At 34.9% G+C, this 14,648-nt stretch overlaps 1 protein-coding gene across 2 annotated transcripts in view; it reads left to right on the top strand.

Annotated features, from left to right (window-relative positions):
* Positions 1-10,511, top strand: part of LOC103716136 (RPM1-interacting protein 4) — an 11,240-nt gene extending 729 nt beyond the window's left edge. The window contains exons 2-6 of one of the 2 annotated variants that reach the window (XM_088708691.2): positions 3,370-3,673; positions 3,821-3,942; positions 8,183-8,752; positions 8,854-9,045; positions 10,238-10,511. In XM_088708691.2, coding sequence (XP_088564817.1) covers positions 3,901-3,942; positions 8,183-8,752; positions 8,854-9,045; positions 10,238-10,270 — 837 coding nt within the window. In that variant the 5' untranslated portion in view covers positions 3,370-3,673; positions 3,821-3,900 and the 3' untranslated portion in view covers positions 10,271-10,511. The remainder of the gene's footprint in view (positions 1-3,369; positions 3,674-3,820; positions 3,943-8,182; positions 8,753-8,853; positions 9,046-10,237) is intronic. The other variant, XM_008804014.5, reaches the window with a different exon arrangement.
* Positions 10,512-14,648: the final 4,137 nt, after the last annotated feature.

Below are 14,648 nucleotides of genomic sequence, written 5' to 3'. Positions count from 1 at the left end.
TGAATGGGTCTGACATTTTTTTTTCTTTTCTCCTTTTTTTCATTTGTTTATAGTGATTTTCTTTAGAGGAGTTTATGGAGATTTCAGTTTTTGTTTTTTTATGGAATGAATGTTTTCCTAGTTGAATTGGATACCTATGATATTTGTGCTTCTTTCCTTATTGGGATTGAAACAGCTGCAGGAATAAGTGTTGGTGTGCTTTGGGTTGGTTTGGGCGTTAATTTGGTGAAGATGGTATTTTTGGATGGCGAGATAATTGTTATGGCAAGTGGGTTCCTGTGCACCTAGTTATATTTCAGTCAGTGCTTGGATCTGGTTTTGGCTTTCGTATGTTGGGATGAGGATAAGGGCTAAAAATTGAAGAGTTTTGTTTGGGTTGATCTCAGGGTGATGTGCTGATAAGTGGTAATAGTCTTTCTATGTAATCATTTTGGATTTCGTTTTTGGAAGATGGAGACATGAATTTGATCATGTGTTTCCGCCTCTTTTGACAATCTCTTTCACTTTGTGTTGTTTTCTCTTTAACCCACATTTAATGATTTCTTGAATACAAATTTTGGTTTTGGATTATGGGACATGAGGAATTTGGAGGTTTAACATTTGGTGATATCCTGTTCTCCTTTTTATCTTGATGTTGCAAACTCCTGTTTGGTTTGAAACGCTTTCTTGAAGAGAGGACAATCAAGATTCTTTTGAGTTGTTGTCCCATGCATCGATATCGTTTCCTCCCTTACTATCATATTCAGACATGTGGATGTGTAGATGTTATTCATGTTACAATTTCCCCCACTCTCTCAAGAGAGAAACACTTTACATTTTATAAGAAACATGTTGTGGTAAATCAGAAAGTTCAAGGAGTGTGCTAGCATAGTCTCATCTACTTTCTTTTATGTTGTTTACTTTCTTCTCTTCTTTGCTTTCATCACTCAGAATCATAGTCTTTGAGGAATCCTCAAGCATCTGGGCTTAGGTCTATCCTGACTTTCTGTGTTAGTTATGTTTAGTATTTCTTCAAAGTGCAAGGTGTACAGAAATATCAAATGAATGCTCCTATAGTTGATAGTTGATATTTTGAGCGATATTGCTTTGCATGAATATGAAATTTGTGCATTTGACTTAGTTCTAATAAAATATTAAATTCCCTTGTACTATTCTGTGTTTAGTTTCACCTTCTATTCTCTTTTCTTTTTGGGGGTGGGAGTGTGTGTGTGTGTGTGTGTGTGGGGGGGGGGGGGGGGGGGGGGGTTGGTGGGTTTTATTTCTGGGGCATGAAGCAACAGTATGCAACAAAAAACTATCAATTAGGATCCTTTTTAAAGTTCTCTTAGTGTTGTCTTCGATAAGTTTCATTCATAGGATTCGAATTCTTTTCTTTATGTTCTGAAAGCTTCACATGGATTGAATCTAAGCTGAAGTCACGTCTTTGAGTTTGCGGATGTTTCATCTAAATCCTATCTTATATTAGATCATTTAACTCCTCCTGTAGCATGGACGGATTTATAATGTATTATTAGATCTTAATATCACTAATTCTCTTCTTTACGGTTCATGTGAAGTTTATTTAGGATAAATGAAGTTAGGATGTTCTTAAGATGAAGATGTGCCAATAAATGTCACATCACCTCACCAATTCATTTAACTGTTTCCTTGTCTTATCAATTGATGCAGTTTTATTTGCAAAGATCATTCTCTATGTTACAACCTTCTGAATATTGAGGTCATGTAAGACTAGTGTAAGGAACTGTAGTGTGCAAACATTTAGTAGAAGCCCAACTTAAATTAAGATTCACTTCCAAACTGCTATCATTGCTTATCATTTTCTCTACAATTTTGATGTATCCTTGGTATACATCTTTGTTTCTTACTTCCAACCAAATTACCTCTCAGTTTACTAAATCATTAGCTTTTTCCGTATATTCAACACCACATATTCTTTCTTTGCTATAACTCCTTTTATCAATTATCATATCAAGGAATAACCTTTATATTTGATCTGTCTATTTATATATCCAAATATTTTCTTTACAATGTATTAAAAAGCAGATAGTGGGCTTAGTGGCTGGAGGAATTCATAGCAGATAGTAGCTGCTATAGCAGGTGTTATGCATCCAAAGTAGGCTACTAAAATACATCAATATTTTTTCTTTTTAGGCAGTAAAAATTAATACTTTAAATTAACATTGTGCAGCAAAATGATAAAATCAAAAAAACTATATAACATCATCCGCCTAACATCATGATATCATGTCAACATCCATAAAAGTAAAGGTCCATAGTTTAATGAGAAATATCATCATCCACGAAATGTAATAACATCATTCATAAGATATAATTGTCCACAATCACATAACATCAACCATAAAATAAAGGTGTCTAAAAGCATACGGCATCAATAATAGAAGGATGATGTCCACAATAATATAATATAATTCACTTCTCTCTCTCTCCTCTTCTCTCTCATGCTCCATTCAATTTGGGCACAAAATAACTAGACTGATCCATGCCTTAACCATGTTTGACCAGGCCAATTGGAAACCAATCCAACCTGCTATGGAATGCATCACCTACTTTGGGAACTTGCATTGTAGCAGCCACTATAGCTGGTTTTTGCCCAATAAATTGGCTTCATATCCAAGCACCATATAGTGCCATTGTGATGCAGCATATCATTTTTGGTCTGGAACTGCTATAGAGGTTTCGATGGACAATTTTTAAAACTATGGTTCTTTGTCATTGCTGTCATTTTTTCAAAAAATCTCTATGTCATTCTTCTGTCCCTTCAGTGTTCTACATAAGTTTAATATCGTGTTAATTAATACAACTTTCTACATCTCTTTACCAAAGCATTGGTTTTAGTGTGATTTCCTTCCATTTCTGCGATATCGTCTTAGATCTTTAGTGACAACTTTTTCAGAAGTTAGGAGATTGATGATTCTGTTCATGTCATATCAGATCCATCTATCAAAGTCACTTTGCTATGGTTACCGTTATGTGGGATCTTTTTATTCAGGTTAAACTTGTTAAACTTCTGCATTAAGGGGTTTAATTGGGCTTAAGAATTTTCTTTTCTGAATAGTGTTTGAAATGCAGTGCATGATGCCTACATATGCAGATCTAGTCCCTTGATTGCGCTGCATTGTGTATATGCGGTTATTATGTGATCATATCGGTTATGGGATGAAAGTTAGTCCGCTTAGCAATGTGCATCTATATATGTCGCTCAAGTAACTTTATACAACTGCATATGTGGCCCACTTGGCATTGCGTGGGCCAAGTATATGCCCACTTGTATATGGGCATGTGGAGATGGAGCATGTTCAAACTGATACTTAGGCTGAATATAGGTTTCAATTATATTGTAATTGATAGGAGAAATATTGGACACCTCTATCTCGGACCAGATCAACCTCGACTACCTTGGTACAAATCGAGGTAGGCAACTTCGGCCCCAATCGAGGAGCCAACCGACCGAGATGAATAACTTTACCTCTGACCAAAGAGCCAATCGACACGTGCCGACAAGGACTGATAGTCCTTGCAACCGGCTGTTGTGATAACAACTGGCTGTAATGGCAGCTCTGCATTCGATGTACGATCAGTACTGTATGTCGCCCACACCGAAGCCATACTACTAGCCGCTGCCTGGGGATTGGTGCACATCATGCCAACCTAGGTAATAACAAAATTGACTCCTCTATATAAAGGGGTGATTCGGGGGACCTCGGGTGCGTAATGCGATATCATGCAATATTATTCACAGAGAATTACAGCCTGTTGAAATCTCTCTCTTCCATATTGTTGTCTCTCTATTCTGACTTAGGCATCGGAAGGTCTTCCGCCGGAAACTCTCCAACAAGCAAACATTTTGCAGGCCAATCTGGAGGAGACCAGCCTCTCCAAATGTCGGCCAGCCGGTTTAGCTCGGTTCCCACTGACCTCAAGGTCAGCCAACTACGCTCCAACCTCAGTTTGGAACTTAGCGGCAGCAGTAACTATTGTTATTAGAATTAAATACTAAATAATAACCACTAATTATTAGTTGTTTTTGTTACTAATATTGATATTGTTTTTCCAAAAAAAACATTACTATCATTTTGTTGCTTTTGTTGTACTTAATGTATTTTATTTTATTTTACAGTCAAAAAAATACTAACCACATGTGCTCCTGCATATGCAGCCAGTGTACTGCATACGTGGCCTTTGACTGCCTGCATATTGCAACCTTTTTTTGAGAACACTGTTTTGAGTGAAAGCTTGTCATGCATGAGCCAGTCATGCAACAACCTCAGTAACATCACCTCTCATAACAAAAGGCTACCATCACTCTTGGACTAGATTATCAAAATTGAGTCATTGTCTTTTAAAAGCTGAAATGAGATGGACCCCCATTGCTTTCTATTGTGTCATAATGCATTGGGACATGATCATAGTTGGCTTAGTATTGCCACAATCTTTCCTAGATATTTTAACCAAACGTTTATTGATCTCAGACAAAAGGGAAGCCCGATTACTACTCCAATTGAACCCCTGGCTTGAATTTTTTAATGCTATTCACCCTATAACCATATTGTTCTCTATAATAAAAAGAAATGGTAAATTATATAAACCTAGTAGCTAAGAAGATTTTAAAAGAAAGTAAAGTTGAAAGGCAAATCTAAAATTTGATGGTGAGATACTGTTGACAATAAGGTGTCCAAGTTTTTTTTGTTCTGAGGTGGGAGAGGTCACCATTTTATCCTTATCCACATTACTTGGCCCTTCAAAGTGTTTGTGATGAATGTAAATTCTTACATCCCCCTGTCCCCACTATGTGTACTCTTTATTTTTGCAGCCCTATGACCATTAGAGTTTCCTTTTAAGCTATCTTAACCCATGCCTAGCTCTCTCTTCTCTCTCAAAACCCTGACTCACATCTTTCAAAACTCAGTATGTTTTTTTCCCTTGCATATTTATTTTTTCTTCCAATAATCTCTTATAAGGTTTTCAGTTCTAGTTGAAACCATGGATTAGAAAACTGGTAGGTTCGGCATAGTATCGTCAGCATTGTACCATTCATATGAAAAACCAGCACTGGTCCACTGAAACCTTCTATACCGTTATGTACCAGCCATACCAATCCATACAGTGCATAGCAATGGTATTTTACCAACCGTACTGATAGTACTAGTAATTTTTTTTTTTTTTTTGTTATGTTGTCTGTTGCGTTATGCACATCGATGCCATATATCGTATGATTCCGATGAAGAAAGATACGAGGTTTGACATCAGTATTTAGAATCTTGGCTAAAACTGATCCACTTTGGCCAAAATGGATAAGTTTTGATTGAGGGCAAATATAAATAAGCTATACTTGTAAGGGTATATACGCAAAAAATCCTAAAAGAAATAATGTGTTGATGTGATCTTTTTCTTGCTTAAATGTTTACCTTTTCAGAATATAATAAAAATGGTAAAATAAAAGGAATGAAATAAAATGCTTTCTTACTTATGTGGTCCTTTGTTTGGCTTACATTGGTCATTAAAATAGATTATGTTTAGATTGATTTTTCTTGTTTAGATAGGTTACTAATTTTTCACTCCTGTGGTACTACATAGGTGTGCAATTAATTATATACTTTTGTATATGTGTTAATTTATGCTCGACTAAGTGATGTTTGGCATTCGTACTTAATGGAGTAGGACATTATTCTAAGCTACTTAATGCATTAAGCTTCAATATAGTCCTGTTTCTGCCTGAATCTACCCAAGCCTTGTAAGTCACAATCCCAGGTAACAAAAAGGCACAATAAAATGATGTGAAATAACTTGCCTTAATTCCTTTTTTTTTCCTTATTTTTCGGTTTTGAAATGTTATCTGACTTTTCTGGCCAAAACTTCAAAACTTGGAGTGTAACTACCAAAACCACCAAAACAGCAGAAATGAACATTCTACGTAGGGAATAGAAACCAAAACCAAAACCGAGTTTTAAAACCTTAATCTCCTCTGAATCTTTGACTTGTTAAACTTGCTGATTTTTTTCTCTAGTTGGAAACTTGCAAGATACAAACAGCTTCGCTTGATTTGAACCTTTAAATTCCAATTGTTTACTCTTAGATCATGCAAACTCACTTCTAATACAAGTCACTCTCAGGAAAATAATATTAAGTTCTAGATAAATCTCGTGATATTAGAAGATCTTTACCAACATTGATTAGTGAGATCCACCTAAATTCTCTCTCTCTCTCTCTCTCTCTCTCTCTCTCTCTCTCTGAGGCACACACATGCTTGCACAGATTGAGATGGCATGACTGGAAAATCAGGTGTTGGTTGCTTCAATATTGTCATCTATTTAAAATAGAATGAACTTGTTTGTATGAGTGTGGGGCATGGGGCATTAAGAATTTTGAATGGGTGTATGAAGCAATTTTAGGTACAGGAAACATATATATTGTTGTATATTATAATGGTGAGGGGATATTGAAAGGATTTCTAATACAATAGTCATGAGAGAATTGATGATGTTTGGAGAAGGAATGAGACAACCATTTGTCCGGACAGTGAAAATATGCAGAAATGAGCGGACTTTCTTAAGTAGAGAAAAATATGAGCTGCCACAATTTGACGTGGCAACTTCATCATTATGCCTTTTTTTCCTGTTTTGGGAAAAATATGGAGCAAGTTTTAGTTAACTACGAGTCTTGCTATTTTCCTGAATATTTATTCCCCTTCATATCAACCCTTTTAAGAATGGTATGATCCCTTTTCTTAACTTTCTGAAACTGAAATCTGCATTATTTTTGTCTCTCCTAGTTGATTTAATTATTTCCCAACAAAATTCTGATTGATCTATAGAGCCTACATTATATAACACTTAAATTTAGTTGAGCAGTTAAATTGTGCTAGTCGTCCTCTTGCAGTCTGAGAATACCAGGCTTGAAGATTAGAAATTGCATTGTCTGGTCCCCAAGTAATGTGTCAACTTCAAGGGCTGTTCCAGTTCCTTAGCCAATTAAGATATCAAATATAGAGATGAGAGTTTAGAGTATAGAATGATCTGAAAATTTAGGCAATGAGAAGGTTAATATGAGAAACAAGAAATAGTATTTTACAATTGTTTATGTTTAAGAAGATTCTTTGCCTAGGGTCCAAAGATGTTCTAGAAGAAATATGCCTGAGATTTTAAGCTGGAATTCTTTAACTTAAGTCAAGCTGTTTAAGGTTAGAAAAATTAAGGACATGCAATTCCCCCTCTTAGACTCACATCTGGAAGTGTAAATTGGAAATTTTGAACATAGATAGCATAAGCACATATTCGAATAAGTGACTCCTGTAAGAAGCATTACACAAGGTGTCTACATACTAAACTACCAAAATAAGAGCAATGAATGGCTTTAAGTCCTTCGGCTGATGGTCAAGATAAATGGATTCCGATAAGTGATATCAATGTCTAAAATGTCCAATTAATTTAGTCCTTGCCCATTACCTCTGTCAACTTGCATCATATCACTTGAGACCCTTGCTTCAACTCTACCAAACATGCCAAACATTCGGCCCATCGTCTCAAAGGCCTAGTGTACCACTCAGTTCGCCAACACATTTTTGATGCCAGCTCTGTAGCTTTTGGGGAAAGAAAGGATGGTGAGAACTAGCTTCCCATAGAGGATACTAGATATATCAGAAATGAGAATGCATACTGTTAGCAACATATCTTAGGTGAAGGAATTTTAGAGATGTTGTCTTGGTGGAAGAAACCTATACTTGAATTTCACCTTTCATATGCATTTTGTCTACTCAAATGGGTTAATTTCATAAAGTTTTTACTTAGAGAAATAAGAAGCTATTAAATGTAATTAAGGATTCTCTTTTTGTGGATGATAGATAGATGATGTATGCTCAACTACATAGGCCGCTTGGTAATCTCAAAGAAATTACAGCATTTTATGCCTCAAGAAAATTGTTAATTCGGATATATTTTTTTCAAGTTCTCTAGTCTGCTTTTCTGTTCTCCCTTAGATTGTCTGTTCTCTTTGTTATTGTTTGCTGCACTATGAGTGGTACAAATTGCAATAGGGAAGTACCCAAAGGCCATTTCAGGATTAAAACTTTAACCCATGTCTTGATGCCAAATATTATCTCTTCACAAGAATAGGAAGATATCCATTATATTCTATTTCTCATAAGTACTGTTTGATTTGACTGCAGCAACATGCCCATGTTCCGAAATTTGGCAATTGGGAAAGTGATGAAAATGCCCCTTACACTAAATATTTCGACAATGCACGTAAGGGTAAAGCTGGAGGGAAATTAATCAATCCCAATGATCCTCAAGAAAACCCAGATGCATTTTCTAAAGATATTCCACTAGTTCAGGCCCCACCATTTAGGATTGGATCTGATCCTGAAGCTCCGAAGCCCAAGGATGAGCGACGCGCAAGCAGAGAAGATGATTATCGTCAACTTACTGACTCTCCTTTATATCATGATGCCCTACCTCGGAAATCCACCACAGACTCACCTCATCACCGTTATGGGGATCGACCTATTTCAGGTGATCCGCAAAAGAGGGCAGGCAGAACAAGTGGTGGATCAGACCACATCCACAACATTGAACATTCTCCCCTTCACCCCCATTATCAGGTGAAAGCTGTGAACAGAGGTGGAGCGTCTTCTCCTTCCTGGGAAAGAAAGGGTTCATCAGAAGGTAGCCACGGGCATACTTCCAACTCTGCAGGAAGATCCAGATTAAAGGCTGGTGGTCGAGGCGATGAAACAGTAAACTTATATCTTCTTTCCAATCATCAGTTTTGCAATAGCATTAATTGTTCTCACATATTCATATAAAAGAAATATGATATTGTTTTCTGAATTGACAGCCTGAAAAAGGATCGGCTGTACCCAAGTTTGGTGAGTGGGACGAAAATAATCCTTCCTCAGCTGATGGTTTCACCCACATATTCAACAAAGTAAGGGAAGAAAAGCAGACTGGATCAGCAAAAGTTCCCGTTATTTCCAATGATATAATATATCCCAACGGTCACAATCAAGGTGGTAGTCACCAGTCATCAGTGAGTGATTTCTTCCATCCCTTGTGCGCATATTAGCAAAGCTGCCTTAGAATCTAAGAAGATAGTCTTTTGTGTTTTTATATGAGATGATTTTTAAGACAATTTAGTTCATTCTTGAAGTGGATTTTGCTATCATGTGAGGTTGTACTTGTATCCAATACGAGGTTTGAGTAAGGTAGATCTGATCCACTTGTTCTTGGTACAAATAAGGTTAGCCAGTATTCTATTAAATCGGCAAGCAATGCACTAAAAATGCCTAATATTTATAGATTACTGCTTATAAACATTCTTTTATGTGTGTGGCCTTACATGCTGGCATGGCCACATGCGATTGGGCGGAAGCATGAAGTTCTTGGCATGATATGGGGCACTTGTTGCCAGTCACTGACAGGTTGCCTTGTTAAGTGCATTCACGGCTGCATGTAAACAGTGCATGTGAATGCCTGTTTGTGGGCATAAACTTTTTGATATTTATACTTAAGCATCAATTTTGTCCATGTTTAATAAGAATTTAACTTCCAATCATTTCAAACTTATTTAATGTGCAATAGTCAAGTTGTTTTGCATTATTGGTACTTTTGGTTAATATGCAGTGAAGGTTAGTAGGTGTCAAGCGAATTGCCATGTGCAACGGACTTTTCTATTTTCATTGATCACTATCTTCCATAATTTCCTAACTCTTCATTAAATTGCTTTGCAGTGATATTTCTGTTGATGTGTTATGCTTATTAGTAGTAAATTGCCCAAACGTTATTTTGAAATAGAAATTTACTTGTCTCTTCTAAACTATTTATGAACCTTCTGATGGAAACATTACTTGTTTCACTTTCACTGCACCAAACAAAAAGGATCAACTTCAATTGGATCTTGTGGATATTTCACTTTCACTTGTCTGAGTAGTATCAGAAGGCTTTGATAGAAAAATACATTGCCTTTGGTAATTGCAGCCAGAAAGCATCTTTGGTGCTTCTTTTCCATCTTCAAATCCTATGTCTAGCAACTAATGAAACATGTAGCTATGTAATTTGCTGTTGAGCATTTTGTGTGTCTCTTTGTTAGTAACTCCTTTTTTATGCGACCTTCTATTACGAAGAAACCCTTTAGTGCTTGATAGTTCTTTTCAGAATGGTATTCTTTTTCTTTTTTCACATTTTATTTATTTGTTTATCCATTTATTTATTTGTTGTTACAGAGCTGTTCGTGCTTTGGCTGGTGCGGAAAATAATTGGTGTTCATGAAAAATTTTATGATGCTCTGGACCTGTAAATACCTCCAAAGAAGGTTATTTTATGTGATGGATCTCTCTGAAAATGTGTTCTTCTCTCTTCATATATGCCTTGATGATAATAATTATGCTTATATTTATAAGCAAGCACACTTTAATCCTCATTTCTTGTATTTATTACCTCTTGTTTGTGACATAAAGAATGCTGGATATACAAAGAATGATGCATATTCTTTTAGTATGTTTTTATATCCACTACCCTAAGGATTTCAAGTGTATCCCACATTATATTTTCTGTGTTACTTATTTTAATGCATGATGATTCTGGTTGTATATAATGTTTACCATGTTCATTGTTATGAAAACTGAATGTCATTGGGTAAGATTTCGAATTATTTTCTCCTAATCTGCATTAAACCAAGGTTCTTACATAGAGCAACTTTCGTTGTGTTAAAGTGACAACTCATAGCCATTATTTTGATTCTTTAGATCTAAAGGAATTTGAAGGCTTTATATAAATGTTTTATTTTCTATTTTCCTTTTTTGATTGGTGATATGGTTATGTAAAACCTTTTGGTAGCCCTCTGAAGGGAGTCATAAGCTTTCTCCACCAAGCCGAGCATTATGTAAAACTTAATAGCACAAAATTTTCTCTTATCAAATTAGGCCTCAGTTGTCATGCATTGACATACTGAGAAAATAAGTAGGATGTATGGTTGTGAAAAATATTTTGTCGTTAGTTCTTGGCATTGTATTTTGTAATTTCTCAGGTAACTTCTTTTTTTTGGGTTTAGCAAAAAGAAAGTTTTATTTGACCAGAGTTCACAGAGCAGGTAAACTGAAAACAAATGAGGATGCTCCTGTTTTCCCATGCAGGTTCTTGGTGAAATGAGTTGTTTGGAATAAGATTTGGTTCTAAAAGGATGCTCTCTTTAGGTTATCTGGATAATGAGTCTTCCTCCACTAATCTTGCTGTCAAATGGATCACTGCCTTTGAAAAACTAATGTCTTTTTTAACTTTGATTCGTAATCTAATCCTTTCGGCTAAGTGATTGGTTGTCCTTGCGGAGTTTAAAATACGATGTCTTCTGCGATGACTGACTTGTGGTTTCATATAACTTTCATGCTGCAATGGTTTTCTTGTACTTCAGTTAAAAATGTCATGTTAGGTTGAAGCTTGCTGGAAGCATCAAGTCATTCATTCTGAAGTAGCTTGCTGGGGTGATGGTGTTTGTGTTTTACATTGAAATATGATTGTTATTCGACATTTTCACGAGCAAGGTTGCTATATTAAGCTTGCCGACCTTTTGGATCTCCTAAAACACTTAATTCACATCATTATTGTTCTCGTCCCATGTTTGCTAGTTCCATCTTATTTTTGCTCCCTTCCGGACTATGGTCATTTGTCCTTCTCCACCCTTGCAATCACCAATGCCATTGATGAGAATTTTGCAATTGGTTCTCTCTCTCTCTCTCTCTCTCTTATCATTCTCACTAATGCTTTGTTTGGACACAATTGAGAAAACAAAATAGCTCTCTGCTCTTGTTTGAATGCATAAGAGAGAATGAAAGAATTTATTTGAATTGTCAGGTTTTGAGGCAAAAGATGAATTAAAAATTATTTGTTATATGTATGGTTTCTTTTCTCTCAAAGTCTTTTCCCTTGTTTGAGAGAAAATTATGGGTTTGGAGAGCAATAATTTGTCTCGTTTCTCTTCACTTCTCTCCTTATTTTCCTAATGAAATGTGGGAAACTTGATTTCTATCTCATTTTCTCCTTTCTATTTGTTTTATTCCAAATAGGTTGTAAGGTTAAAAAAAAAACTACATGAATCTCTTCTTTATTTCCCTTTATGTTCCAACTTAGTTAACCCATTGTCTCTTTTATCCTATATAAATTGACACTATAGTAACCGTTGGTGTTGCCTGATGTAAACTCTCTCCTCCCTCATCTCCTTGATCGAGATTTTAATTGGTTCTACATAAGGGTCTATTAGCATATAATACCACCTAACTAGCCCCCAAAAAATAGCCAAGCCAAGTCCTAGGTCCATTAAATCATAATGGCCTATGATCTGAGATTGGACCTCTCCAATTCAACCTGAAATTGGAGATGATCTCGACTCTTTAAAATTGTATAAATATGATAAATTTTAATTCCTTATATGTTAATATATTGTAAATTTATTAATAAACTTTATTTAAAGGTATTAGCTTACTATGCTAGTAAGGTCTTTTGGTTGCTAGAAATCTGTCTTAATTTTATTTATACGAGGTTAGGAATATCTGGAGGAGGGATATATTTATAGACTATGCGAGGGTATCTACTTTTATCAAGTCCAAGTCAATAATGAGGCACTTAAATTAAAGATCCATACTATTGATCATGATCAATACCACTAAAATTGTATAAAAATTAAGAGTCACATTTTTTTGTGGTCTCTAACTTATGCATCTTGTGGACACAAAAAAAGAACAATTTTATTATGCTAGCATACTAAAATATATAATAAAGTATTTAAATTAAGAATCTGTCATGTTGTTCATGATCCACATATATTAAAATAAATATAGATCGGAAATCAATAAATTGTTATACTTAGATTATAGAAAAGAATGGTCTCATATCATTTTTACCATTTATTCTTGCACCTACTTGATGTCTAGGTTAGACCATCAGAATATATGATTCTTAGTTTTTAGTACTTTTAGTGATATTAATTTTTAGACTTGAGAGAAGTTGATACTCTCCTCTCTATAACCAGCTCTAACTAGAGGGCCAAGGTAGGTATAGAGTTGCCATTAGTTTTTTTAAGATGAAGAAAAATCAAAAAATTAAGATTGGAGGCTAAAAAACTTAGATAAGTATTTTCCATGGAACATTTAGATAGAAAAATAATTTATCTATATTTTTTATGCATTGAAAAATAGCTCTGGAATCTATTAGTAATGTTCTTTTGCATTACTACTTTTTCGGATAAGTTGCTAAGATCTATCCTAATTTTCTATAATGCCCTTTATTATATAAATATTATTGTATATAGTAATATTATTTATTATACATAATATAATATAATATATATTATGATATATTAGCATATATTATAATAATATAATATAATAATATCATTATTATATTATTAGAATATAAAAAATATTATAATATGATATTATATTGTTTCTATAATATATTATTTTATTGTTATATTATTATTATATAGTTAAAGATATTTTAGAAATAAAATAAAAAAATATTTTTTTGGGTGGTGAGAATGACTTACCCACTTTCTAGGTGGGTAAAACTTTCTCCTATTTCATGAGTAAATGCTACCTGTAGAAAAATAAATTGCCTATCTAGAGAAGTATAAGAACATTGGTAAGTTGGTCGATTATAAAGTTGGCAAACTGTTCTATGATATTTATCCAACAAAAAGCAAGCCCAAAAAAAAAAGACGAGATAAGGTGGATCCTCCAAAATCTAGTTTGAGTACAGCTTGAGAATAATATCAAAAAAGGCTAAAAAAAGAAGGTACCTCTCTCTAGCTCTAGATATAAAGACCAAAGCCCTTACTTCCTTTTTTTGAAAGGGGCCTAGGGTGACCTAGCATGCACCTGTTGGATAGGCACATTCTGGATGGAGTCTAAAGATGATGGATTCTAGCCCTTCATTCAACTTAGGCTGCTATCAATTAGGACTTTGATAATAGAAAGAAGTTCTCAGAGTGTAAGATTTAGGAGTCATGGACCCTATCCATCTATCTAGATGCCCAAAGAGAATTTGAATTAAAAAATTATTAGCTAATAAGCATGCATAAAAAAATGAACTAACAAGCAAAAAAACAAGAGAGCATGCCAATAGATCATCAAGGAACAATTTTATTGATGACAAAAGAATTAACTAGTATCATCATTATACAGATTTAAGCAAAAATGAAGCTTCTCCTTGAAGGAGATACCTTAGACATCTCCTCTAGCTTTAGTGTCTCCCTGTTTTTGGCCTTCTTTGGATGTCTATTTATGTGCTCCTTGGTTTTGGCGCGATCTAGATCTCAAAGAACTGAAGCAAAAGAAGAAGGGAAGAGGAAATGGGAGAGCTAAGCTAAAAATTCCTAAGCTAGAACTCATGGGCTAAAGGAAGAAGAAAAGAGGGGGAAGAATTATTAGGAGAGGGATCTTGATTCTTTTCTCCAACGGTTACTTGTAGTTGGTGGAGGAAAAGTTGATGGTAGAGTTTGAAACTTTTTGAATTGAAAAAGGATCGAGATGATTCCAAGTGACATCCTAAGTTTGGGTTAAGAAGAAGTCATGAATTATGACTTTGTTCAATTTATGGGGTATTTTATCCTAAATGTGATAGCTAGGACTCATGCTTTTCTTT

This window comes from Phoenix dactylifera, chromosome 12, assembly GCF_051530095.1.
Source record: "Phoenix dactylifera cultivar Ajwa chromosome 12, Ajwa_hap1_PhDact_Kaust_v1.1, whole genome shotgun sequence".
Classification (NCBI taxonomy): Eukaryota; Viridiplantae; Streptophyta; class Magnoliopsida; order Arecales; family Arecaceae; genus Phoenix; species Phoenix dactylifera.
This window is presented reverse-complemented; position numbering and strand designations above follow the sequence as displayed.